This window comes from Brachyhypopomus gauderio, chromosome 12 (genome assembly GCF_052324685.1).
Source record: "Brachyhypopomus gauderio isolate BG-103 chromosome 12, BGAUD_0.2, whole genome shotgun sequence".
In the NCBI taxonomy this organism is placed as follows: domain Eukaryota; kingdom Metazoa; phylum Chordata; class Actinopteri; order Gymnotiformes; family Hypopomidae; genus Brachyhypopomus; species Brachyhypopomus gauderio.
In genome coordinates this window covers 10,496,845-10,524,151 of record NC_135222.1, presented here as the reverse complement: position 1 = coordinate 10,524,151, position 27,307 = coordinate 10,496,845, and the positions used below count along the sequence as shown (strand labels likewise).

The 27,307-nt window shown below is 40.9% G+C and overlaps 1 protein-coding gene across 7 annotated transcripts; it reads left to right on the top strand.

Moving 5' to 3' along the window:
* LOC143527800 (AP-2 complex subunit alpha-2) lies at positions 1 to 25,584 on the top strand. Of its 7 annotated transcripts, XM_077023097.1 has the most exons (23): positions 11 to 349; positions 8,359 to 8,427; positions 10,767 to 10,909; positions 11,162 to 11,355; positions 12,333 to 12,462; positions 12,908 to 13,009; positions 13,557 to 13,665; positions 14,678 to 14,828; positions 14,998 to 15,166; positions 15,459 to 15,596; positions 16,697 to 16,879; positions 17,262 to 17,359; positions 18,020 to 18,251; positions 18,680 to 18,853; positions 20,244 to 20,404; positions 20,718 to 20,800; positions 22,276 to 22,366; positions 22,757 to 22,879; positions 23,038 to 23,154; positions 23,666 to 23,735; positions 24,008 to 24,142; positions 24,505 to 24,593; positions 25,170 to 25,584. In XM_077023097.1, the coding sequence occupies exons 1-22, from the start codon at positions 283 to 285 to the stop codon at positions 24,580 to 24,582; spliced, it is 2,817 nt and encodes a 938-aa protein (XP_076879212.1). In that variant the 5' UTR covers positions 11 to 282; the 3' UTR covers positions 24,583 to 24,593; positions 25,170 to 25,584. The 7 variants fall into 7 exon arrangements, 3 of the variants coding, with proteins under 3 accessions (XP_076879212.1, XP_076879211.1, XP_076879213.1); XR_013134268.1 differs by having other exon boundaries at positions 8 to 349; positions 23,673 to 23,735; positions 24,505 to 25,584; XR_013134269.1 differs by lacking the exons at positions 24,505 to 24,593; positions 25,170 to 25,584 and adding an exon at positions 23,446 to 23,472 and having other exon boundaries at positions 9 to 349; positions 24,008 to 24,078.
* Positions 25,585 to 27,307: the final 1,723 nt, after the last annotated feature.

The window sequence follows — 27,307 nt, the reverse complement described above, 5'->3', positions numbered from 1 at the left end:
ATTCTTCGTCTTTCTCGAGCTGTAGTTTATACAAAAAAAGAAAGAAGCTGCATAAATATTGTTTGCTTCATTTTAATGGTAAAATGACATATCGCTCCTTTAAGTCCAGGGTTTTCTTTTTCGTTCAATAAGATATCATTTTAAGCACAACCTATTGGAGTCAGTAAAGCGTTGTCGTGTCGTGTTTTCCGGAAATGTAATAGAAGAAGAACATCCTAAATCCAGTTTTTGTCTTGATTTGCTTGATTCGAAAAAGGACATAAAATATCGTCCTCAACAAATATGCCAGCGGTTTCTAAGGGCGATGGAATGCGAGGCCTTGCCGTCTTTATCTCTGACATAAGAAACTGTAAGTTGTTTGCGGCTAATTGTTGTTTTCCAAACTAACTAGCTAGCTAACGTTGGCTATCTAGCCTAGGTTAGCTAATTTTATGATACATTTAAGCGACTGGAGACAAATCATTATTTAACAACTTATCTTGAATTGTTACGTTTAGCTGTGTATCTATGTCTGTTTGCACAATGTTGAGAAAATATTAGCTAGACAAATTATTGTATTCCCTAAGAGAAGTACATTTGTCTTACAGCCCTAATACAAATGTGCTTACTAACTAGTGCGAGTAAGTTATGTAGTTGGCTAGCTAGCGGATCAGATAGGTGTGGCTAACTGGATGCTGGATGTGATTTGAACCTTAATGTAAGTTAACATTAGCCGGCTAAGTGCAGATGCTGGTCATAAAATTAGAATATCATGAAAAAGTTTATTTATTTCAGTAATTCCATTAAAAAAGTGAAACTTGTATATTATACTCATTCATTACACAGTGACTTACACATATTTCAAGGGTGTATTTCTTTTAAATTGATGATTATAACGGAAAACTAATGAAAACCCAAAATTCTGTATTTCAGAAATTTAGAATACTTAAGACCAATACAAAAAATGATTTTTAGAAATGCTGGCCAACTGAAAAGTATGAGCATGAACAGTACTTTTGCCTGAATTACTGCAGTAATGCAGTGTGGCATGGAGTCGATCAGTCTGTGTTATGTGATGTTATGAGAGCCCAGGTTACTCTGATAGTGGCCTTAAGCTCTTCTGCATTGTTGGGTCTGGCGTATTGAATCTTCCTCTTCACAACAGTACATTGATTTTCTATGGGGTTATGGTCAGGCGAATTTGCTGGACAATTAAGAACAGGGATACCATGGTCCTTAAACCAGGTACTTGTAGCTTTGGCACTGTGTGCAGGTGCCAAGTCATGTTGGAAAATGAAATCTCCAACTTCATAAAGTTGGTCAGCAGCAGGAAGCATGAAGTGCTCTAAAACCTCCTGGAAGACTGCTGTGTTGACCTTAGACATCAGAAAGCACAGCAGATGACCTGTCACCCCAAACCATTACCGACTGTGGAAACTTCACACTGGACCTCAAGCAATGTGCATCCTGTGCCTCTCCTCTCTTCCTCCAGCCTCTGGGATACTGATTTCCAAAGAATATGCTAAATTTAATTTAATCAACTTTGGACCACTCAGCAGCAGGCCAATTCTTTTTGTCTTTAGCCCAGGCAAGATGCTTCTGACGCTGTTACCTTGTTCAAGAGTGGTTTGACACAAGGAATGTGACAGCTGAAACCCATGTCTAGCATACGTCTATATGTGGGGGTTCTTGTAACACTGATTCCAGCTGCAGTCCAGTCTTTGTGAATCTCCCCCACATTTTTGAATGGTTTTTTTCACAATGCTCTCCAGGGTGCAGTAATCCCTATTGCTTGCACACTTTTTCTACCACATCTTTTCCTCCATTCACCTTTCTATTAGTGTGCTTGGACTGAGAGACCATTTTAAAGCCTTTGCAGGTGATTTGAGTTAATTGGCTGTAAGGGTGCAGGAAAAATCGATTCGAGCTCGAATCGCGTTTCTAACATTGAACGATTCAGAATCGATTCTCATTTTCAAAACATCTAATTTTTTTTGGGTGTGTGTGTGTGCCTTCTCAGCCACCATAGTGCTAGGCAAAACAAGGCAACAGCTTTGATTATGTGCAGGCATGCTAGTAAAGCTACAGCGGGTTGTGTAGTGTACGGTATTTGTTGTTGCGCCGCTAAAAGTATGAAGTCCAAACGTCTCCGCGGTCTTTGAAAGCAACCATTTGGAAACATTTTAGATTTTACCGTCAACCCGACCCGGGTTAGAATGGGCTTGATCGTTTGCACACGCATAAAGACGCTACAGATGATATTCGGGAGTTACAGTGATTATAACTCCTGGTACAATAAAGTTAAAATAAAAATAACTTAGTTCATTGAGCACTCTAGCTTTGTCCTAACTAGATATTTAGACATAATACTGCTGTAATACTGCGAAGTCGTGGTCAGAGGTGAACTTCGTTATAGCCAGTGTGTATTTTATTTAAAATAATTAACACTCTTGAGCCAGTGTGGCTTTGGACATAGATAATGCCGTTTGCTGTGATGGATAATTAGCTAAAGTCTAGCTCTTATTTATGCATAGAAACATAAATCGACAATATAATCTGTAGCATCTTTATGCGGATAAACGAGGGGAGTCGGAATTCGCCACAACACTATCGCACATGAAATGCTACAGACACCGTTCAGAAACTGATTAGTTCAGTTAAATGTATTCAGTTCAATAGATATATGCGGCTTTTAGAAAATACGGTATATATACATATTTTTCATCTGTGACGTGGAAGTTCTAGCAGCTAAAGTAAGCCTACCCATTTTATTAATGTAACAGCACTTTTATTTTTGGAAGCACTTTCATATATTTTTAATTTTTGTGATTTGTTAAGGAAAAACGTGTAATTTTGTTTCTGGAAGTGGCATGTTCTCAGAAATAGGCAGCTAGCCTAATTCTTGTACAAAGCAATTTGTTGTTTATTTTTGTATAATAAAATTTTTGAGTAGTGGCCAGTTCTGGCAGCTAGCCTAAGCCTACCAATTTTATTTATGTTGCTACAGTTTTATTAGTTTAATGTAGTATTCTGAGTGTCAGCCTCAAACAGACATGTTGTCTTGGATTTACTTTTGTGTGTTTACATTATTGCAATATGTTGATAAAACTTTTACAATTATAATATCTTTATAAATGTACTCTGCTTTCATGCCAGCAGAGCAGCTTGTTTTGAATTGAGAATCGTTTTTGAATCGGAAAATAATCGTTTTTGAATCGAAGGGATCTGAAAGAATAGGGAAAAAATCGAATCGTGACCTCAAGAATCGATTCTGAATCGAATCGTGGGATTCCCAAAGATTCGCAGCCCTAATTGGCTGTTTAGATTGTGGCACCAGGTGTCTTCAGTATTGAACCTTTTCCACAATATTCTAGATAGCTACTGAATTTGGAGTTTTCATTAGTTATAATAATCAAATTAAAAAAATAGCTAAACACTTAATATCAGTCTGTGTGTAATGAATGAGTATAATATACAAGTTTCACTTTTTGAATGGAATTACTGAAATAAATCACCCCTTTCATAATATTCAAATTTTATGACCAGCACCTGTAAGACCACATCGCTAGCCATGCTGTTCCGTGGCTAGACTAGGTGGTCAGCTTGAGATAGTCTAAGGGTTGTATTTCTAACTGTCCCTGTCGTAAATGTCAGATGATCATGCTCGCATTACGCAAGAAACATGAACAGAACATGATGTCAAGCATTACATCTGAACACCACTTTTACTGGAAAAAAACCCATCATCTTTATCTTTGTACAGTTAGGTTGGTTATTTACATCTGCGTCGTATTTAGTCTTGCAATAATTCTTAAATGAAAATTATTCACTTTTGATAATCACACGTGACCCTGTGTGAGATTTGTAAACAAGAGTTGCATGGAACAAGTGTCAATAGCAGTTCAGGAAATAGGCTACATGTCACATCGGTAATGTATGTATCTGATCAAGTAGCTTCAGAAATGTATGTATCCTGGTGAGCATTGTTACAAGGCACTGTGAGAAGGCAAATTTCTACTAATTGGTGTTGTCACTGAAACAAATTGTTAATCATGGTAATCATTGTGGAAGTTGTCTAAGTGCATGATGTATTGTTTAATGCAAAATATAAATATAAAACTCTTAAACTAAAAAAATTCTGTGTAAGCACTACTGTGTTGACCGTGTCAGAGATGATTAAATGTAGGCCTATAAAATGCAGTCCAACAGTCCACACAAATTAATGGTGACACTAATATTTAAGATCCTATTTTTACATCCTAAGTGGTGTGGTTAAATGCTAATTCATACTGTAGCATGTAAATGTCCCAGGGAATGAAAAACCTAGGTATATGTAGGAACTTCAATGAAACAAATGCTTGTATTTTGCTTATACAACTGATTAAGAACCTCTGTCCACAGTAGGGTTGTGCCAATGGACGATATCATTGTCCATTGTCATTTATGATAATGCGGTGGGCAGTCCTAGCCCTAGCCTGGGGAGCCTGGGAATCCTCAGGCCTGGGAATTGAACCCATGACCCTTCGGTCACAGGACCAGTTCCCTGACCACCAGACCATGACTGACCATGACTATAAGTTATATATAACTTATATGAATTAGAGTCAGGGATGAAAATTAAAATACCCTACTGCTACAAATATGCCTAATTGGCATATTATTCTATTTATTATTCTATTATTATTATTATGATATTATTTATATCTAGGTTATAGCTTGTCTTCGTTTTTTTTTACATGTCTGTATTAATTTTAAACATTTCATGTTATTCACGCTAATAGAATAAGCCTGCTCATTGTGCGTCGGGAAACTTGCTCATTGTCAAGTATGACGTTCAACTTCAGCGAAAGCATTCATTTTGCAGTGCAAAGGCTACAAAAAACAATAGACATGAATGTGTTTGTAAACACGTTTATTAAAAGTTGAACAACAAAACGAAGTGACAGAGCTTATGAATGGCTAGGGAATTTACCTTTTTTTGAAAAAGCTTTAAAATAAATCATCATGGATTTCACTATATCACAGCAGAACAACAAACAAAGGAAAGAATAATGAATGAAAATATAATAAGAGCAAGAAAAATATAAAACAAACAGAAAGCATGACTTCCCGAAACGCGCTAACTTAGTGCTGGGCGGTATACCGGTTCGCACCGAAAACGGGGCGCTTTTTAGAATTATCACCATATAGCTTATTTTATACTACTTTTATTTTATAATCATTGTTTTTAAATTGTAGCCCCCCCCCCCCCCCCCCAACGATATCATCGTCCATCGCGATGTTTCACTATAAACATCGTCATCTGCCAATTAAGGAGACATCGCCCAACCCTAGTCCACAACACCCTGTTTCTCTGGAAACCTTATTTACATTTATGGCATTTAGCAGACGCTCTTATCCAGAGTGACTTACAAAAGTGCTACATAGTTGCTTGGAATCTCCAAGGTAGTATAGATAGTCCTGAACACAAGGTACTCCAAGCTGGAAAAACCACTAGACGAAAGTCATAATACCTAACAATTATGCCAAGTCATTATTATACCTGAATATACACATCACCTGAGGAAAAAGACAGTAAGCAATTCCTATAACCCAATTATGCACAATATCTGAGAAAAAGACAGTAAGCAATACCTGTAACAAACACCTGAGGAAAGAGACGATAAAGCACAATAGACGAAGCATAATTACGTCAGTCAGCGTCTGAAGACAGCAAGTGACTCCGATGTTCAGACACTCAAGGGAAGTTCATACCACCACCTTGGAGCCAGAACAGAGAAAAGTCTGGATGCTTGTCTCCCATGTGTCCTGGATGATGGAGGCTCAAGACGAGTCATACTTGAGGCGCGGAGTAAGGCTGGGCAATATGGAGCAAAAATAATATCTCGATATTTTTTAGCTGAATGGCGATATACGATATATATCTCGATATTTTTTCTTCCCAAAAGGTAATAACAGAGGCAGTAATAAGTCAAATCTACATCCCAAATGAGTTGCGCGAAGAAGAGAGGCAGGACAGGGCGGAAGTTGTTAAAAGAGAAACTCAAGTAAATTCACTATTCACAGTGTTGTGCGAGTTCAAAAGAACGCGTTCATTGAACACGCTCATTTTTTCGTGAACGTTGAACTGAACGAAACACATTTTTTAATAACTTGAACGTGAATTAGTTCACATTATGTGTCATGAACGGTAGACATCACTGTAAATGAACGTTGGAATTTGTTTCCATTGAAAACTGAGTGACATCTGTTTTCTCTTTTGAAACGCAACGAGAGAAATTTCCTCCCTCCTGTATTCTCGCTGGTGCCGCTTAAATCATGCATCACCAGACAGAAATGGTTTTGACGTTGTGTGCGCAATGCATTGTGGGCAACGTAGTGTCCGCATGAGAATAGTTAACATACTGGCTAGTTAATAACATACTGGCTTCCGCACGACGTTACCCATGATGAATTGCAGCAGAGCGGGGTAGGCATAGCACGTATAAGAACATATAGTGATTTCTAGCTTGTACTTGTCACGTCTGGCTCCGTCCCCTTTTAGTCTCGTCGTTTTTATGTTTTCCTTGTTCTTGTTACGCCCCTCTGTTTCAGCTGTTCCGTGTTAGCTCGTCTTAGTTTTACAAGTGTGTGTGTCTGTATTGCCTATGTCCAGACTATACCTTGAGGGATCATTGTCGTTTCTTTATCTCCTAGTTGGTGTGTATATGTCCAGACTATACCTTCAGGGATCATTGTCGTTTCTTTATCTCCTAGTTGGTGTGTATATATAGCCTATGTCCAGACTATACCTTCGGGGATCATTGTCGTTTCTTTATTTCCTAGTTGGGTGTGCACGGTATTCACGCCTTATCTGTGATTCGTGGTTTTTATTAGCTTCGTGTTTGTGTATGGTTAAAGTCTGTTCCATTTTCAGGTTCGTAGTGTTTTAGGTTTTCAGTTCATGTTTGGTCTCCGTGTTCTCTAAAGTGATATCGTGCCTGGCAATACATGTATATTCTGTTAGACTTCATGTTCATGTATGGCCGTTACTTGCTTCCCGTGTGTTTGTTCATGTCAGTGTATGTAACAATTAGTTGTACTCTTGTTTGGTCTAGTTTTGTACCCTTGTCATTTCCGCTGCCTTTTAGTGTATTAAGCGTTAGTTCTCTATTCATCATGCCACGTCATTCGCGGTCCACTCGCGTGTCGTCTGCAGATGTAAGATGTGAAATAAAATCTAATGAGATTGTACTATCTACTTCGCATTTGTGTCCGCCCCTTGATTGCGCAACAGCCAAATCGTGAAAAAAGTATTTCAATATCTCACGAAAAAAAGTAAAATGAACTGAACTTTTAACTAGTTCATAATTAAAATTGTGAACTTTGAACGTGAACTGTTCATGAAATACTTCCACACTACTGATGTAGCTCCTCGTTTAGGAACTAAATCATTCACAGTGTGAGCACTGCTGCTCTCTCCGCTGTTGGCCATGTTTATTTTGCGCGCTGTACGCACAACCTGCGTCCTTACGTCATAATGTTGCGAAATCCTATCGAATAAAGAAATGTACTGGTATTTTTGTGAACGATATTATATCGCCCATCCCTAGCGCGGAGGGCTCTAGGTATGCTTCTGGGTTTTACCATGGCCATCAAGTAAGGAGGAGCTGGACCATTCTTTGCTTTGTAGGCCAGCACCAGGGTTTTATATTTGATGCGGGCAGCTACCGGAAGCCAGTGGAGGGAGCACAGCAAGGGAGTGACATGGCTGAACTTGGGAAGGTTGAAGACCAGCCGAGCTGCAGCGTTCTGGATCAGTTGCAGGGGTTTGATGGCATGCATAGGAAGACCAGCCAGGAGGGAGTTGCAGTAGTCCAGTCTTGAGATGACAAGGGACTGGATAAGGACCTGAGTGGCCTCCCCAGAGAGAAATGGCAGAATCCTCCGAATGTTGTGAACATGTAAATGTCTTATTTACATCACTGCAATTTTTTACTAGGCCTACATGTGCATATTTTGCTACACTACAATACAGTAATTCCCTGGAAAAATCTTCAGATACCACACTTGTGTGTATGGTATTTAATGCATGAAAGTATGAGATGTTCTCTGTCAGAGCTTATCACAAAGAGAGGGGAAAAATGATCTCAGACCATGTAACATTCTCTATTAAGAAACGTCTCTGAGGAAGGTTACCAAAGAAGGGAGAAAAAGGAAGTTGGTACTCTATATGCTTGGGTTTGGTGTGTGTGCGTGTGCACGTGCATGCTTTTGAATGATATGATGCTTTTTGTCTACAATTAGCCTAACAGATTAATACATCATCTTTTTGTTATAAGCAGCACATGACAATATATTACATGGAATAAAAGACATATTTTGCACTTTTAATTTCAGGCAAAAGCAAGGAGGCAGAGATTAAACGAATTAACAAAGAGTTGGCCAATATTCGCTCCAAGTTTAAAGGTAAGTTTGAGGGGGTGGGGGGGCTAAGAAGGGTGTAAAACAATGTTAGAATGCCTGTCAGTACTACAGATTTTTATGAAATATAATTTATTTTGTAAAATGTAATTTTTATAAGAATAACTTTTTTTGTATTTCTTTATGCTTCGCAGCAAACTACTCCTCTAAAGTACATTTTACGAGAAATAGCCAAGTTTACATATTCTTGGCTTTACATTTAACTCTCATAAATAGTCCTTTCAACAGTTTTTAGCCTAGAAAATCTTGTAAATGACAATTTCAGCTGGTAAGTAGAGGTACTGTGTTGGAATTTGAACTGACCATCAAAGCTGTAAATGTATTTCAGAGTATTGACAAATTAAATGATGGAATAGTTCACTATTGTGAAGGTGGTACTGGGTAATTTACATTTATACTGTTCAAGCTAATTAAATTAAAGTTTTCCAGCCAGTTCTTGTACAGAACCTTCTATAGGTTGTTTGTCCAGTTTGGTATTCTGGAGTCTACAGTTGACACCTTTAGGTGTTATTATTAAGCTTTTTGGAGGGATCGCGTTTCCCCTGTGTTATGTAATTCTGTTCCATGTCTGTTTTACATTTACATTTATATTTACGGCATTTGGCAGACACCCTTATCCAGAGCGACTTACATTTTTATCTCATTTTTATACAATTGAGGGTTAAGGGCCTTGCTCAGGGGCACCTCAGTCATGGCCTCAGGTCTGGGGATCAAACCCGGGACCCTCCTGTCACAAGACCAGTTCCCTAACCACCAGGCCATGACTGCCCTGTTTTCAGTTCTGCCACATTAGCAGTAAAAGCCCATGTTCTTAGTACACCAACCAAAGAGCTGTCTAGCTTGCTTGTTCCTTGTGGAGTTGTGGATCTCTGCTTCCTGTCTGGACTCCTCTCTATTAGTTTAACCTTTGTTCAATTTAACTTCCAATTCAGTTAATCTTAATTCAGTTCACTGTTTATTTGGGATTATGCTTTCAACAGAACACATTGTATCTGTATACAATTGTGGGCTGTGGTGCTCATAGTGGGCCAGCTGATCTTCAAAGTCACTAGTTTCTTCTCGACCTAGGCCTGTCACGATAACAAAATTTTCAGAATGATATATTGTCCCAGAAATTATTGCGATAAACGATAATATTGTCATTTTAAATTTATAGAATTTTTTCTTGCTTCTGGGCTTCTTCTTGCTTCTTGCTTCCCCAAAGGAGCTTTAAGACAATGTGCCACAATAATAATAAAGTAGCATAATAATACAATTACACAAGTTTGCAGTAATGTAATGTATTGTAAAGCTCATGTATAGGGTCATATTTGAGCTTGACCACATAACTGAAGTGGCAGAGTAAAATGAGATGTCTTTAATCTCCTTCAGAACGCCATCTTTCACTTCATTATAAGGACAAAACCGTAGGCCGCGTCACATGGCCTATAGGGCACTACCCCACCTCCCCCCAAAAAAACATTTTTCTAAAAGCCATAAAGACTAATGTTATTTTAAAATGTCAATGTTAAAAAATAAGGATTCACTAGGCTAACTATTTCAGCCACATACATGCCCTTTAAAACGAATGCATTTTAGTAAAATGCAACTTTGTTAAAACCAAATAGTCACGGTGGTGAGGGAGGGGCAGCGAGGGAGTGGTACACGATACAAAACATTTATTACCATGATGACAAATACACAGATGACGAGACAAAAATTTCAAAAACCTACAACGGAGCTCCTTTTTAATGATGACAAGCCAGACTCAGAACAAGCCAAAATAAAATGGGAGTAACGAGGCTATTTCTAAAATGTAAGGAGTAGAAAATACAGATAATTGTGCAAAAATGTAATGAGTAGAAATAAAATGTCGGATGAAAAATAATTACTTCAGTAGAAATTTTGGGTATCTATACTTTACTGAAGTAAGGTAATGAAGTATTTGTACTTCATTACTTGACACCTGGGAAACACTAATTCTGTGGTGTGGAAATGGTTCGGCTATTGAAGATATTAATATTGACAAAGCCGACGAATTTGTCTATTCAACTGCAATGTCGGGCTTCATGTTCATTTATGAAGGCTGATTACAAATAAATTTTTATTTCTAAAGTAAATATTTTATAGGAGGATACTTCATATACTTGACATTCATTTTCCAGACATTTGTAAGGACAAACATCCATTGTGGGCATTCTTGGCAGTTTTCTATGGCTTTTATATTGTTCATATCGATATATTTTATTGACTGAAATTAATTAATATATAGTGATATAAATTTTGCCCATAAATATAGTCCAGTCCTATTAACAGTAGACATTCCCTGCTGTGGTGTATTTTAGGAGACAAGGCTCTGGATGGTTACAGTAAGAAGAAATATGTTTGTAAGCTGCTCTTCATTTTCCTGCTGGGCCATGACATCGACTTTGGCCACATGGAGGCAGTCAACCTCCTCAGCTCCAACAAATACACAGAGAAACAGATTGTGAGTGATCTGGCACTGGTACTGTGCATGTTTGCACTTGTGTTTGTGGGCAACTGAAAATGAAACATTCAGGTTCACGTAGATGAGTGTGTGCATGCGTGTGCATGTACGGCTCAGCCTGTGTGTGTGGCTTTGTTTTGTTCTTTTGTTCTTTGCTCAGATCTTGCCAAACTATGTTCTTTTTCTCACACTGAGCTGAATAATTGTATCCTGTACCTTTCCAGTGGATGTGATCTCTCTGGCATTTTCCAGGGTTATCTGTTCATCTCTGTGCTGGTGAACAGTAACAGTGACTTGATCCGGCTCATCAACAACGCCATAAAGAATGACTTGTCTAGTCGTAACCCCACCTTCATGAACCTGGCCCTGCACTGCATCGCCAACGTGGGCAGCAGGGAAATGGCCGAAGCATTCGCAGCAGAGGTGCCACGCATCTTGGTGGCAGGGTGAGTGAGGGGGCAGGTCCACTATGCAGTGCCATAAGAGCCTTGATTTAAAGCAGCCATGATCGATTTTACAGCTCCGCCCCAGATGTGGCCACCACAGAGATCCACTCCCACCCTTCAGTCCCACCTCCTCCATCCTAACCATTTGTAAGCATAAGTGAAAAGACAAGCAAAAAATAAGCTAAAACAGATAATGATATAATGATAAATGTGTCAGGTAATGTGTGTCACGTGGTAAATGTGTGTGGTGTTAACCTAATTCATGTGAGCTGCCTTATGGGTGCAGGGTGCAGTTATTGGAATCGGTAGATGTTTTATAGTTTTTACTGTGTTTGTCCTAATGTAGCAAAGAACAGTAGATAGCCTGACTAACTATGATAAGAAGGTTTGCTCTCGTAACTTTTATCAAGTGGCTCATCGATTCATGACTTTTATAGAGGAATGAAGGGAAGATTATGGAGAAAAATAAAAATCTATGATAGGCTATATTCTTACACAAAATACCATGCTGTTGGGTATCCAAGAAACTCCTAGCCTGTTACCACTAACAATGTTAACAACCTCGCTATTTAGCTGGGGCTGTTGGTCCTAACACAGCTGGTCCTACATGGGGTTAATAACATGAGTGTGTCCTATGCTGTGTTTGTGTTACTGATTGGGAGGTAATGGAGGTGCACTGATTCACCAAACCATGGCACTTCCCAGTCTTAACACTAGCCCAACCAACTTAGTCAAGCCAGTCACAGTTTCATTCTGAAGAAGGATAGTTATACCTGGCCATGGCTAATAAATTGGCATTCAACAGGTAGAGGGTCTTGAGACAAACTTTGGAGCCTGTTACATGTATACATTTGCTGGCCAGTATCCCTGGATGGCACCAGCGTGGCACAATTCTTAGTCCCTCTTTAATCCAGTGATTTTTTTTAATTATGCACATCAGAATCATCCAGATAATATCTTCACTGTGGATTTCACAGGGACACAATGGACAGTGTGAAGCAGAGTGCAGCCCTGTGTTTACTACGTCTCAACAGGACTTCTCCAGACCTGATCCCCATGGGGGAGTGGACCTCTCGCGTGGTGCATCTGCTCAACGACCAGCACCTGGTACAGTCGTGTTCTAGCTCAGCTTCTCACCCTTAATGCCTGGTTCTCAGGAGCACAACCTGGAACAGAACCCATTCCTCATTGGTAGAAAAAGGGCTGATGATGAGCCAATTATAAAATGTGTACAGTGAGGAAAATAAATATTTGAACACCCTGCAACTTTGCAAGTTCTCACACTTAAATATCATGGAGGGGTCTGAAATTGTCATCTTATTTGTGAGTAACACCCAAAAAATTATTAAAAAACATACATTATGATTTCCGGATTTTTTATTTTTGATTGTTTCAGATTTCAGACCCTCCGTGATTTCCAAGTGGGAGAACTTGCAAAGTCGCAGGGTGTTCAAATACATATTTTCCTTGTTGTAATCCCATACTTAGATATTGGCATTTTTTTAACCAAAAAACAAATGTGTATGTAATGGTATTAATGTACCTATTACAGGGGGTGGTTACTGCTGCCACGAGTCTCATAATCACTCTGGCTCAAAAGAACCCGGATGACTTCAAGACCTCCGTTTCTCTGGCTGTGGCCAGACTCAGCAGGGTAAAATCCCCACTCTCAGCTGACTGCCCCAACTCAACTCAAATTTGTGTAATTTAATGAACATACCAGTGTTGTGCGCAATATACATTTTACAGAAAGTCAAAGTGTTCCAACACTGTACAGGAGCTGCCTTCTAATTTGCTAGTATGGATAACTTTAGATAAATCTGTAAGCTAAATTACCTACCAAATTGTCCCATTTGGGCTTTGGTCATCCCAACATTGAAATCTGTAACAAGATATAAAGAGAAGGGTACCCCAGTGAATACAAAATACAGAGATTTGTGATTTATAAATGCAGAGTAATGATTTGAGATCTTTAGATTGAGATCTTTCTTGAGATTTGAGAGAAGCTAAAGTCTATGAATTAAAGCTAAATGTGCTATGGACTATGTGAAAACTATGGTTTCTTATGTTTCTTATTTGAAACATAAGAAACCATTAAAGCCTATATAAGGCAACTGACCAATGTTTCTTTAGAAATATAAAATTACTCATAGACACCATTTGGTAAAGATTGTTTGTTGTGTCCCTTCTCTCTGTGTCAGATCGTTACATCCCCATCCACAGACCTGCAGGACTACACCTATTATTTTGTTGCTGCCCCTTGGCTGTCAGTCAAGCTCCTTCGCCTCCTGCAGTGCTATCCACCACCAGGTGGGGGGGCTGCATGTGTGTGTGTGTTATGGCTATCAGGCATGCTGTAGTTTACATGCACATTGCTGTACATGAGTGCACTGGAGGCCTGTATGCTGGGTATGTGGTATGAACCTTTATTGGTATCTCTCAAGTTTTTTGGTATCATCTCTTAAGTTTTTGACCAAAGTATGGGTCTTGGTATCATACTCTAAACATATTTTTGCACATACTTATTGCAAAGATTGATGAGTATATAATACACATCATTTTCTCCTTTCTTCATACTTTATATATGATATGAAACATTGTTAATGGGCTCAAACGTTTCTTCCACCACATCATTTGTCTTGGGTCTTAATTGTGCTGCCGAGTTGGATATTTATTAGGGGAGTTGCAGACAGCTCTTTCATTACAGTGTTGAAATGAATCATTAAGTAGACTCTTTGTCCTGGGAGATGTCATGGAGCCTTTTACAAGATTCTGTGCATAAAGAAACAAGAAAAATATTTTCACCCCCTATTAGTTACAAAATAAACCACTGCAGTTCATGTTTGTGTGTTAAAGTGACTATGGTAAAAATGTGGTAAAACACTAATAAACGTAGTTTTCTCTTCACCATTTAAAAAAAAATTGGCTATGTATTCATTCCCATATATGCTGCATTAAAAGATTCCAGTTCAATATTAAGATGATTGTAGATTTTTTTTTGTATTTAGATTTATATTATTTCCATGCAGTGGGCAGTAATAACCATGAAGTGTAAGAATACCAGTATTTCTGTATGTGTGGTATATAGTGCGGTTGTTGGACTGTCAACACTCCTGCATATGCATGAACTCTCAGTGTGTCAGAAGAATGTGCATAATTTCCCATGCAGATTGCCTATAGGTCATCTTACAAGCCAAATGTATTTACCTGTGGCTACACTTCTTACTGTTGTAGTTATGTGGGGTTTTTTTTTTCATTTAAATAGATGCAAGCAAACATTAACCTTTGCTTTTCTATGCTTTTATCGCTGACACCTTTCCAGAAGATGCAGCCATTCGTGGACGTCTAACTGAATGTCTGGAAACCATTCTGAATAAGGCTCAAGAGCCTCCCAAGTCCAAGAAAGTGCAACACTCCAATGCCAAGAATGCTGTGCTGTTTGAGGCCATCAGTCTCATCATCCATCATGACAGGTTTCGAATGTTCAGATATGCTGTGTTCAGACTAAATTGTACTCAAGTTACATCTATTGTTGTCAAGTTGTATCATGTGTTTATCCAATTCTAAACAAACCCCCCCCCCCCCCCCCCCCGTCTCCCCTCTCTCCCCCTTTCTCTCTCTCTCCCTCTCTCCAACCCTCAGTGAGCCCACATTGTTAGTACGTGCGTGTAATCAGTTGGGTCAGTTCTTGCAGCACAGAGAGACTAACCTCCGCTACCTTGCCCTAGAGAGCATGTGCACACTCGCCAGCTCTGAGTTCTCCCACGAAGCTGTCAAAACACACATCGAGACTGTGATCAATGCTCTTAAGGTAATCATCCCCCTTTGAAGTGCACCTGCCAGTCATTCTCACTCCAAGTCCTCAGAACCGCTGTTTTCCACCCTCCTCCAACATGCATGTTGCAGCCGTTCTGTTGAGCCCATCATGAGTTGACCCATTGGTGGAAGAGCATGGCAGATACACAGATCTGCAATGAATTAGGTGCTGAGAACCCGGACTGAGGATCAGTTTAATGATGCACTTAGTAGACAGCTGTCAGTTCTGACCCGGCACATCTCCAGCATGCCGAGCCTTGACTTTGGGGAGTGTTTGCATCCTGCAGACGGAGCGGGACGTGAGCGTGCGGCAACGTGCTGTCGACTTGCTCTACGCCATGTGTGACCGCAGCAATGCCAAACAGATAGTCGCAGAGATGCTCAGTTACCTAGAAACCGCAGACTACTCAATCCGAGAAGAAATCGTAAGTTTATCGCCATCATCTTCCCACTACCTTTTTCTCTAACACTAAATAATCATTGGGTATTAGTTCATCATTACTACATTTAAGTTTAAGTTTATATATTATACCATTTTTAATTAATTATTTTCTAAATATTAATATTTGGCTCACTTTAAAGGTGCATTAGTTTAAGAAAATGTAGCAGAATCTTGTTAGCAACCTGCTACATCAGGTGTTTGTTCTGTGGGCAAAAAAATTACATTGGACATGCTTTGCCACAAATTGAATGCATTATATAAATCTTTACTTGGAGAGCTGAGTAAATTAATCTATTGTAAAGTAAACTATTGCTGCTAGCTAGCCAACAGAATAACAGGTATCTAGTGATTGATAAACTCTAGGGAGCTCATTACAAATAAATATTTGACTTGGAAAAACACTGAACTTTTCTCACAATGGCTATAAGAGCCAAGTGTTTGTATGTTTATAATTTCACTACCAAGAAGTTAAATTATGTCGTGGGCAGCACCAGGTACCGGAGGTGACATGCTACGCCGATCATGACGCATGAGTTTGTTGCCTTCTTTGGCCAAATGCCAAAGCTATACCAGGAAGAATTTGAATTGTGCATGGGTACCACGATTAGCCCATAAGTCGCTCTGGGGGAAAAGCGAAATGTGATGGCATATCATTATTTGTTCACGAAAATAAATTGTTTGCCAGGGGAGAGCAGTGTTGTAACCCTCTTCTGATGTTTATCATTCATCTCAGCTTCATACAAGCATTCCCAGCCTGTGATTACAGCTACCATGTGGCACAGTTTTGCTAGCAGTTGGTTAAAGAGCAAAGTATTATTTAATAAGCAGGCCACCTCTTTGCTTGAAAGTGAAGCAATGACAATTTTGGTAATGCAACAAAACACACCTGGCTACCATGGCTACACCGTAGTTGTACACTAATGCTTGCATTAGCGTAATAGTGCAGCCATTGCTACTTATGACTATTTGACTGTGTAAGTAATTAATGTAAAAAAAAAGTGGCTCCAAGTGGCCTCCTCAACATTTCAATTAGCCATAAATGTTTTTTCTTTCCCGCTCCCCAACAACCACTTTCTCCATAAGGTCTTGAAAGTGGCCATACTTGCGGAGAAATATGCAGTGGACTATACTTGGTACGTCGACACCACACTAAATCTGATCCGCATTGCTGGAGACCACGTGAGTGAGGAGGTGTGGTACAGAGTCATTCAGATAGTCATCAACCGAGAAGACGTTCAGGGCTACGCTGCCAAAACTGTATTTGAGGTATGATTCCTTTTTCATGGCTGCACCCTGTTTTAATATTCAGGACTTTTCAGGGGTTGTTTCTTTATGTTAAATACAAATATGAATGTTTACGATGACATTTAAATACAATTAGTTTGATGCCAAATATCGACCTCAGTCTTGTTTATTTATTACCAAACTACTGAGATTCATGGCAAAACAACTGAACAATTTATGTCCGCTAAATGAAACGAAAGAGCTTATTTTATGGTTGCAAAATTGTGTAAACACTTTTTAAGGCACTGCTTAAAACCCTTCTGTTCATTCCTGATTCCTCATCTCTCTATTGAGGAATGTGGCTGTCTTGTGGAAATGTGGAGTTCTGATGGGATGTGTTTAATCTGTCCTTTCTCTCCCTCAGGCCCTCCAGGCACCTGCCTGTCATGAAAACCTGGTGAAGGTGGGAGGCTACATTTTAGGCGAGTTCGGCAACCTTATCGCAGGAGACCCACGCTCTAGGTACGTAGTTCATACGTCAGCGTTGTGCTCCAGTAGTTCTGAACATACAAAGTAGTTGCTGTGCCAGAGAGCTGCCCGTTTGGAGACTAGAGCAACCTCATGCAACATCACAGAAACATTATTTCACCAAACAAATGTGACATTTCAGGTATGACTCATGTCGCATGCATGTGTTAGATTTGTTTGGCTGGAGTGGACTTGTGCATTGGAACAAAAACTGAGAAAAGTATGAAGACTGTGTGCAAGAATGAGCGAGCAAAATGAGAGATCCTACCGAGTCCACTGTGCTTTTTGTCAGTGTTGACATATTCTTGCTTTTCCTCATGCTCTGGAAGCAAATGGGCTGCTTCATTCACACATTTCTCACAAATATTGAAAGCCATGTTTGATGGGATTTATTCTTCATGTGGTCCACATTTCTACCAATCCAATATTGCTGTGGGCAGAATCTAGAATTAAGCTACAAAGGTGTTTGTTGTACTCAAAGCTTCATTCACTTCTCCCAATTATTGTTTGTCTCCTAGTACAGATAATTTAAAGTGACCGTGCTGAAATGAATCAGTTAATATCTCTCTCTCTCTCTCTCTCTCTCTCTCTCTCTCTCTCTCTCTCTCTCTCTCTCTCTCTCTCTCTCTCTCTCTCTCTCTCTCTCTCTCTCAGTCCGCTTATACAGTTTAACCTGCTCCATTCCAAGTTCCACCTGTGTTCGGTGCCCACGCGGGCGCTGCTGCTCTCCGCTTACGTCAAGTTCATCAACCTCTTCCCGGAGGCCAAGGGCACCATCCAGGAAGTGCTGCGGGCGGACAGCCAGCTGCGCAACGCAGACGTGGAGCTGCAGCAGCGCGCTGTGGAGTACCTGCGTCTCAGCAGCATCGCTAGCACAGACATACTGGTACAGCGTCTACACGGACTCTTCTGCCCCAACCATGGGGGCCACCCCAGAGACGGCTCAGCAGGACATTAGAAATGACACAGCCAGTATAAGCATATATACTTCAGCATATAACATGTATAGGTTATTTTAGCACGCAGTTCTCTGGTTTGGATCTGGGTTGGATTATGGTAGAGTGCCTGAATCTCAGCAATGGGAGCCATCAAGAGGGGACTGGTTTGTCCTGCTTTACCCTGGTGGTTCTTTCCAACTGATCCTAGTGGTTGGATGTGGGAAACTGTGATGATATAAAAACCTCAAATGGATTTTATCAAGAGGATTAGCCTCTGCGGTGTGCTTTGAAGCTGCAATGTTCTTATTCTTAGAACATTGTACTAAATCTAAGTCGCGTATTGTGTGTGTCGGTTTTATGATTTGTGGTCCTAAAGGCCACAGTATTGGAGGAGATGCCACCTTTCCCTGAGAGAGAGTCCTCCATCCTGGCCAAGCTGAAGAAGAAGAAGGGTTCTGGAGCTGTGCCTGACATAGACGACATTCGCAAGGAGCGCAGCGCCAACGTCAATGGGAGCAGCGGTCATCCCGCCGCCAACACTAATGTCAAGGTGTGCTCTCACATCTCAGGCTTACTAACTAAATATTGATGGGATTTTGTTGTTGTTGTTGTTTTGCTCTGATAATCGGTACATGTTCTTTGCTTCTCGCCCCCCTTTTCTAAGTCTGAACTTTTCACATTTTCCTTCTTTGCTTTTTTCTCTCTTGTGTTCTTCAGCACTCGCCTCCCTCTATGGCTTGTGATCTATTGGCCGCAGCCCCTCCCCCAACCAACAGGCCACGCCCCATTTCTACCTTTTCCATTCTGCACACACCCCCTCTCCCCGTTGTCACCGCAGGCCTACAGCTCTCCCACTTCAGCGCCTGCGCCCACCTTCCTCCAGGTCCCTGCGTGGTCGTGGGTTTCATTGGGTTGCATGACAAACTGCTTTCTAGCTTCCTCATAATGCTGCTTTAAAACTGGTGTGCATACCAATTGCTGCAAGCCAAAGTTTAGGGACCCCTGGACTGGATATTTCAGTAAATTGTCAAGTGACCAGAATCTGAGCTTCTGACTTCAACATGATCAAATGAACCAATGAACCATAAGCATTCAGATTTATATATTTTCTATTTACAGTTTCAGTAAATAGTATATTGCACAACAACAATAGTGGCAATGTTTCAGGATGTGAACTCTTTAATATGTTGATATAAAGTGAACTACTGAAACTCATTCACTGTGTTTTCTGTGTGTCGAGCTGGATGTTTGTCTCTGGATAAGTTTGAGGTGTTTCCTTCTTTTGCTCTGTGAAACCATTTGCATTCTGGCATTGTCATATTGCGTGATCATCCCACTCAAATGGATGCATGATTTTGACATGTTTTTCTGCTACAAACCTGTTGCTCTTGGCATGCTATTCCGTGTTGTTGATATCTTCCTCATCTGTCCCATCACATTTTCATGTCTGACTACATTTGTGGGGTTATGATGATGCCCTCTGTAGCCCCAGTCCCTATGACAGTACTTTTAGTACCTTCGAAAAACATGTTCAACATCAACATGTTCTCAGAATTTTATCGTCGACTTCAGTTCTCATGACATTCATAATAGACAGAATATATGTTAAGGCATCATATTATTCATTTTAATATTTGATTTTTAATGCCTATTTCTTGTTTGTTAACCTGAATTTTACAAAATATTTGAATGTGACATCATACCACACCTTCATATCACACCATCACTCATTTCAATTGCATGAGATGTAAATGGGTGTGGTTTAATTTTCATTGTTTGGCTTTTATTATATGAATATATTATTATATGATATCTTGTATGTGTGGAACTGCTTCTCTGTTTTTGTTTGCATATAAACAGCATGACGTGGCATTTGTTTTGTGTCCTCCGTGATGGAGCCTTTACATATGACGTAGCTCATCTCCTCCTCCCTCTTGCAGGTTGCTACATCCCCCTCCTCAGATCTTCTGGGTCACACCACAGCTCTGAACTCAGTCAGCCCCCCTGCTGCCCCCAACGCAGCCAGTCTGCTGGTGGACGTATTGTCAGACAGCCTTCCTGTTGCACCTTCCACATCCATCATTGAAGAAAACTTCTCAAGGTCTGCTGAAGTCCTGACCTCACCTAATTCTTACAGTAATGGACAAAGAAAATGTAGATGATGGTGACCAAGCACTGTTGGCCCGGCAGTATATCAGGGTAACATTTCGATTTTTGCCAGCCCAGAATCAATCTGGGTTTTATCCTGCAATTTCAAAAGACACTGTCAGTTTATTGGATTTCTTTTATTAAATGTGTGTATTTTAGGGCTTTTTTAATCTTTGACAAAGTGTACACTTGTGTATTTGAGCTTTGCAAGGTAAGTAACATGTCAGAAGATTATTGTACTAATTGCTGTAGTTGTCTGTCTTTAGGTTTGTTTGTAAGAACAACGGAGTCTTATATGAGAACCAACTTCTACAGATAGGCCTAAAATCTGAGTTCAGACAGAACTTGGGTAAGTTCTTCAACAATATCTGTCTGACCTGGATGTGTTTGAGTTTAAAGCAGATTTCAGACTCCTGTGTCCCCATGTACTCTCACCCTACCTCCACCCTACCTATACCCTCACCCTACTTCCACCCTACCTATACCCTCACCCTACCTCCACCCTACCTCTACCCTCACCCTACCTCCACCCTACCTCTACCCTCACCCTACCTCTACCCTCACCCTACCTCCACACTACCTCTACCCTCACCGTACCTCTACCCTCACCCTACCTCCACACTACCTCTACCCTCACCGTACCTCTACCCTCACCCTACCTCTACCCTCACCCTACCTCCACCCTACCTCTACCCTCACCCTACCTCTACCCTCACCCTACCTCTACCCTCACCCTACCTCCACCCTACCTCTACCCTCACCCTACCTCCACCCTACCTCTACCCTCACCCTACCTCCACCCTACCTCTACCCTCACCCTACTTCCACCCTACCTCTACCCTCACCCTACCTCCACACTACCTGTACCCTCACCCTACCTCCACACTACCTGTACCCTCACCCTACCTACACAATACCTCTACCCTCACCCTACCTCCACACTACCTGTACCCTCACCCTACCTACACAATACCTCTACCCTCACCCTACCTCCACCCTACCTCTACCCTCACCCTACCTACACAATACCTCTACCCTCACCCTACCTCCACCCTACCTCTACCCTCACACTACCTCCACCCTACCTCTACCCTCACCCTACCTACACAATACCTCTACCCTCACCCTACCTCCACCCTACCTCTACCCTCACCCTACCTCCACACTACCTCTACCTCCACCCTACCTCTACGCTCACCCTACCTGTACCCTCACCCTACCTGTACCCTCACCCTACCTCCACCCTACCTCTAACCTCACCCTACCTCCACACTACCTCTACCCTCACCCTACCTTTACCCTCACCCTACCTCCACACTACCTCTACCTCCACCCTACCTGTACCCTCACCCTACCTCCACACTACCTCTACCCTCACCCTACCTTTACCCTCACCCTACCTCCACACTACCTCTACCTCCACCCTACCTCTACCCTCACTCTACCTCCAACCTACCTCTACCCTCACTCTACCTCTACCCTCACCCTACCTCCACACTACCTCTACCCTCACCCTACCTCCACCCTACCTATACCCTCACCCTACCTCCACCCTACCTCTACCCTCACCCTACCTCCACCCTACCTCTACCCTCACCCTACCTCTACCCTCACCCTACCCTCACCCTACCTCCACCCTACCTGTACCCTCACCCTACCTCCACCCTACCTCTACCCTCACCCTACCTCCACCCTACCTCTACCCTCACCCTACCTCCACACTACCTCTACCCTCACCGTACCTCTACCCTCACCCTACCTCCACCCTACCTCTACCCTCACCCTACCTACACAATACCTCTACCCTCACCCTGTTTGCTGCAGGTCGCATGTACGTGTTCTATGGAAACAAAACCACCACACAGTTCATGAATTTCTCTGCCTCTGTGGTCTGTCAAGATTCCCTTAACACTCATATCCTTTTGGAAGGTTCTTTAACAGAACTGTGCCACCCATTAAGTGTCCCTAGTAAAATTATAAACGTTTTTAAATTATGAGAAATCGGTCCTCTGTTTAAGAATATCTGTGGTTCACAGATGCTAGTGAAAACTTTATTAAAGGTTGTCACTTCAGTAAAGCTGTCCATCTATCTACCTGCTCGTGTTATGAGCAGAGTTTTATATATATACATATATGTGTGTGTGTGTATGTATATGTGTATTTATTTATTTATCCCAGTATCTTTACTGCAGCCAATGCAAACACGTTAATTATTAGACTGTCCAAGGTCTTGCTCCTTGTGCCTGTGTCCATTCACTTTTTTTGTAAATACTGCGTCCATTGTGTCCTTAATGGCTCCTCCACAGCTGAACATTCACACCAAACCTCCAGAGCCTGTAGTAGACGGGGGTGCCCAGCTTCAGCAGGTGTTCAATATTGAGTGCCTGTCTGACTTTGTGGAAGCACCTGTGCTGAGTGTTCATTTCAGGTGGGTGTTTGTTTGCTACTTCGTAATGTTGCTCACACCTTGTGACCCACAACGGATATTTTATGTATGCATATGTCATAGGAGGGTAAGGGAGAGAGATAATATGTTTAACAGCAATTGACCCTAACCCTAGATCTAAAGTGAAGTGTACTCTGCAGGTATGGAGGTAGTATGCAGAATATCTCTATTAGGCTCCCTGTCACCCTCAACAAGTTCTTCCAGCCTACAGAGATGACGTCGCAAGAGTTCTTTCAGCGCTGGAAGCAGCTTGGCGCGTAAGCAGCCGTCACAGCCCACTAGATTTTTACTGTTTGTCTTTTTGATTGTGTTTTTTGTTTTAAATGTATTGGTATGTAATGCATTTAATATGACATGTGATTTAATATGAAGTGTGATTTCAGTGGTTGCAAGCTAGTTTACAATACAGTGCATCTGCAGATATCCTGATGTTTTAAGTCCCCTACTTTAAGGTTATTTGTCAGAATATTTAATCTCAGTCATAATGGATTGACTGAACAGTAATAGTGCTAATATTTCATTACTGTTTATTTCATTCGTGCCTGGAGATAAATGGGATATTCCCTACCATTGCTGTAAGTTTGCGTTTTCATTTTGAATTCAGTATTTTGTAGCATATAGCAGGAATAAGAATGTTTCTGCTTTTTCAATGTTTATGCTACTTTTGTCTTTTTCCATTTACACAATGTCTTCCTTATTACACATTTTACTAATTTAGGTAATGCATGGGATAGTTTGTAAAGTGTATCTTCATTTATTTACTATCAGTCCCCAGCAAGAGGTGCAAAAGATCTTCAAAGCTAAGCATTCCATGGACACAGAGATTACAAAAGCTAAGGTAACTGCAGATGCATAACCAATATGAGGTTTAATTAATGGTAATTGATCTGTCCACACATGGACAAAAGTCATTGATCCTTTTCATATGCATGCTTTAAACACATTCTATTGATTTTCTTGCAAGAGTCAGTTAATGTTCAGTTAATGGTATTTTCTTGGTGGGGGAAATGTGTGTGTGTGTGTGTGTGTGTGTGTGTGTGTGTGTGTGTGTGTGTGTGTGTGTGTGTGTGTGTGTGTGTGTGTGTGTGTTTGGGGTGGTGGTGGTGACAGATCATTGGATTTGGAACAGCACTGCTGGATGGAGTAGATCCAAATCCATCCAACTTTGTGGGTGCTGGTGTGATCCACACCAAAACTATACAGGTCGGCTGCCTATTGAGACTAGAGCCCAACACACAAGCACAGGTACGCTGCACTGTAAAACGGCGTATAAATTCATGCAGCACATTATATACTCATGCACTGAAGGGTTGTGCAGTGTCAACTTTTTAATCATAATATTGACTATTCTAGTAGTTATTCCAAAAGGCTACAAAATGTAATTGCATTTGACAACATTCTCAAAATAATTAAAATATTCATAAAATCATAGTCCAGTTTTAGCCATGTCACATTAGGGGCTCCCACGCTTTTAATGTTCTAAAGCTTATTGTGAAAGCAGAATATGTTAAAATAATTCCAATTATTCTTTCCTCCAAATTACAGAGCATTAATTCCTGTATAACTGAACACCCCCCAACTACTTCTTTATCCTTTCTTCCCTCTAGATGTACCGACTTACAGTGAGGACCAGTCGAGATACTGTGTCTCAAAGGGTCTGTGACCTGCTCTCAGAACAGTTCTGATTGTGCCAAAGGTATCCTGTTGAGCCTGTTAGCAGAAGCATCATCTGGTCAAGCAGTTTTTCTGCTCTCTGAAAGCATACTGAGACATGTATACCCTTTCGCTGTGCGTCCCCTAAGCACTCCTGATGGTCCATGTGACCCGTTGACGCATCTCCCTCGCCCCTGCTCCCCTTCACATCTATCTTCATATAAATCTATATTAACACAGTGTACATTTCCTAATGCTTTTATTTTTTTACTCCTATATAAATCACCCTTATTTTCCACGCACTTAGCATTTGGATAAACCTTAACTGCTTGAATTAGGCCTCTATATACAGATTGAATTATATGTTTGAGGGTATGGCTAGTTTTTTTTTTTTTTTTTTTTTCTTTCTTTTCCCAACCCCAAAATCTTATGGCAGGTTGTGGCACATTTGAACAACGAGCAGTAAATAATTGTGACGATACCTTCCATTCCTGCTGCTGTTCTTCCTGTAGTTTCTGCAACTCGAGCCAAAAAGGGTGGAATCGGCCCCTGCCTAATTTTAGAAAACTTTTTAATTAGTCTTTCCAGTCATTGAAAAAAGTGCCTTGGTCTGTTACAGCCTGTGCTCTGCGTCTTGAGGGGAGATTTGGGACAGCGAGAGCTCTCTTGCTTGTGGCTGCATTCATGTAGAATAGATGCGTTCTCAGGGGCCTGCAGCAGCGTCGCCTGAAACCTCATCCCAAATCCTCTGGACTGAATCGGTCATGAGCGTTTAAGAGGCAAACACTCCGTTTGTGTACCTGGCTACCCTGGATACAAAGAATTGAACCTGCTTGTGATGGCAGGGCGTGTACCTTAACCTGTGTCTGTGTACTGGCCTGGCCAATGCCAGCTCCCCATGTGCCTTCAACTTGTGTTTTCCTTCCAATTGATGTAAATGTGGCTGTGTGACAGTGGGTTTCAACATCTGAGAACATGAATGGATCCCAGCCATATGATGGGCTTTCATCAATTAAACTACATGACTTGTTTCATGTGCTCGTCTTTTTCTGGTTCTTCTTTCACTATTTTGATTCACAAAGTGTTCTTCTTTGACACTTCTGAGTTCACAGTGGTCCTGACTGTGTTGTGGTTCGGACATTTTGAAACTTGGACAGGTCAGAAACCATAACAAGAATTTCCTTGGGGTCATTATTACCTATCAAAATAGGTGAAAACAGTATATACCTCTTGGAGCAAAAGATGGCAATGAGTTCTTCAGAAAGAGCTATGTTTAATTTGTCACCTCTTTTCAGAAATGGCCTCATGCTGAATTCTTATGGCTAAACAAAATGATTATTCCCAAGTTGCCAGATGGCCAGCCAGAAGTTGAATATATTTAATGCCTTTTCACTCAGTGTTCTTTTCTTGGCTTTTTATCATGCAAATCTAATCACTGAATATTTTTAAGTTGCTACTCAAGCAGGCCAATGCCAACAGCTTTCTCTTGTGTGGGTGACCTAGCAGATGCCCCTGTTGGTAACTATTGCATTACTTTGTACTGGCAGGAAGAGCTGAACCATGTCATCCTTCCTGTCCAGTAAGAGCAGTGCCAGGTGTACTCTTGTGAAACTGTGCCATAAATGACAGACATCAAAACATACAGACATCAAAGTATGAAACATCAAAAGATTCCCAGCAACTTTGAATGGGAAAGAATACCCAAAGTATAAAATAAGCCAAGGTTTTGCTAACAAAGCCAAAGTGTAGTTCTGATCCCTTTTGTTGCAGGGCTGGGAGTCAGTCCTAGACCGTAAACTCAAGATAGTTTAATCAATATTTTGAACCACAATTTGCAGAACCTGTCAAGATGGCCCATAGCTGGTACATTTCTTTCACTTTGGTCTGCACCTAACATATACTGAGTGAAAAGGCCTAATTCCACTTTTTGTAGCAAAGCTGGTTGACTGAATTTAGTTTGGTCTAGAAATATTTTATTTTCCATCTTGGTCCCTACAGCCTAAGTTTAGAAACTCAGCAGCAAGTTAACAGCAAAACTAGCAATGTTACTCAAGTGAATACCCTTACTAATATATTCCTATATATACCTCTAGCAGGCAGCACTTTCATCATCACTAAGAAAAAAAGAAAATAACTCAATTATACACATACACAGTGTATACACACAGTGGTGATGCTGCTTTGGTGCTAAGACACACAGCAATCTGTCTCTGCAGAGTCATTCTGCAGCCAAATCAGTTCCAACAAGGTGAAGGAACTCTTTGATTAATGAGATGCGCACACACAAGTCTTATATACTCACCTACAATATTGACAACAGAAGATTTTCATAATCTAGCAAAGACATACTGTATTAAATCCTATTGAAGGGCTGTTGCTGTTGTTATATCAACATCCCGTGTATTTTATTAGTTTTGGGGGAAGCGTGGCAAGCTAATGAGGACAACTGAAGTAGTCAAGGCTGTATTATTAGACTGAATCCTGGCCAAGCTGCCAGCTAGCATCAAATCAGGAATCTGGTATGACGTGCCAGAACAGTGCTGGACATGGCGCCAGAGATGGTATTGTTTAATGCTGCTCTGCTTTGAGGGCAGTGTCAGACTATGAGAGAGGAATACATTAACAAAGGCATATGTCACTGGAAATCAGCAGAACTCCAGAAGAGAAATTGGTGAAGTGTAATGGGTGTTAGTAGAACATGTTAAAAATGGTTAGTGAGTAATAAGCTAAAAATGTCAACAGGCGTGTTACAGGTTT

What these genes read in the sequence shown, in the direction of transcription:
- LOC143527800 (XM_077023097.1), top strand. Translation starts at nt 283, where the DNA reads ATGCCAGCGGTTTCTAAGGGCGATGGAATGCGAGGCCTTGCCGTCTTT. An exon ending in TGCTCAACGACCAGCACCTG is followed by an intron (nt 12,463 to 12,907) that starts GTACAGTCGTGT and finishes TACCTATTACAG; the next exon opens with GGGGTGGTTACTGCTGCCAC. An exon ending in AGCCCAACACACAAGCACAG is followed by an intron (nt 24,143 to 24,504) that starts GTACGCTGCACT and finishes TCTTCCCTCTAG; the next exon opens with ATGTACCGACTTACAGTGAG.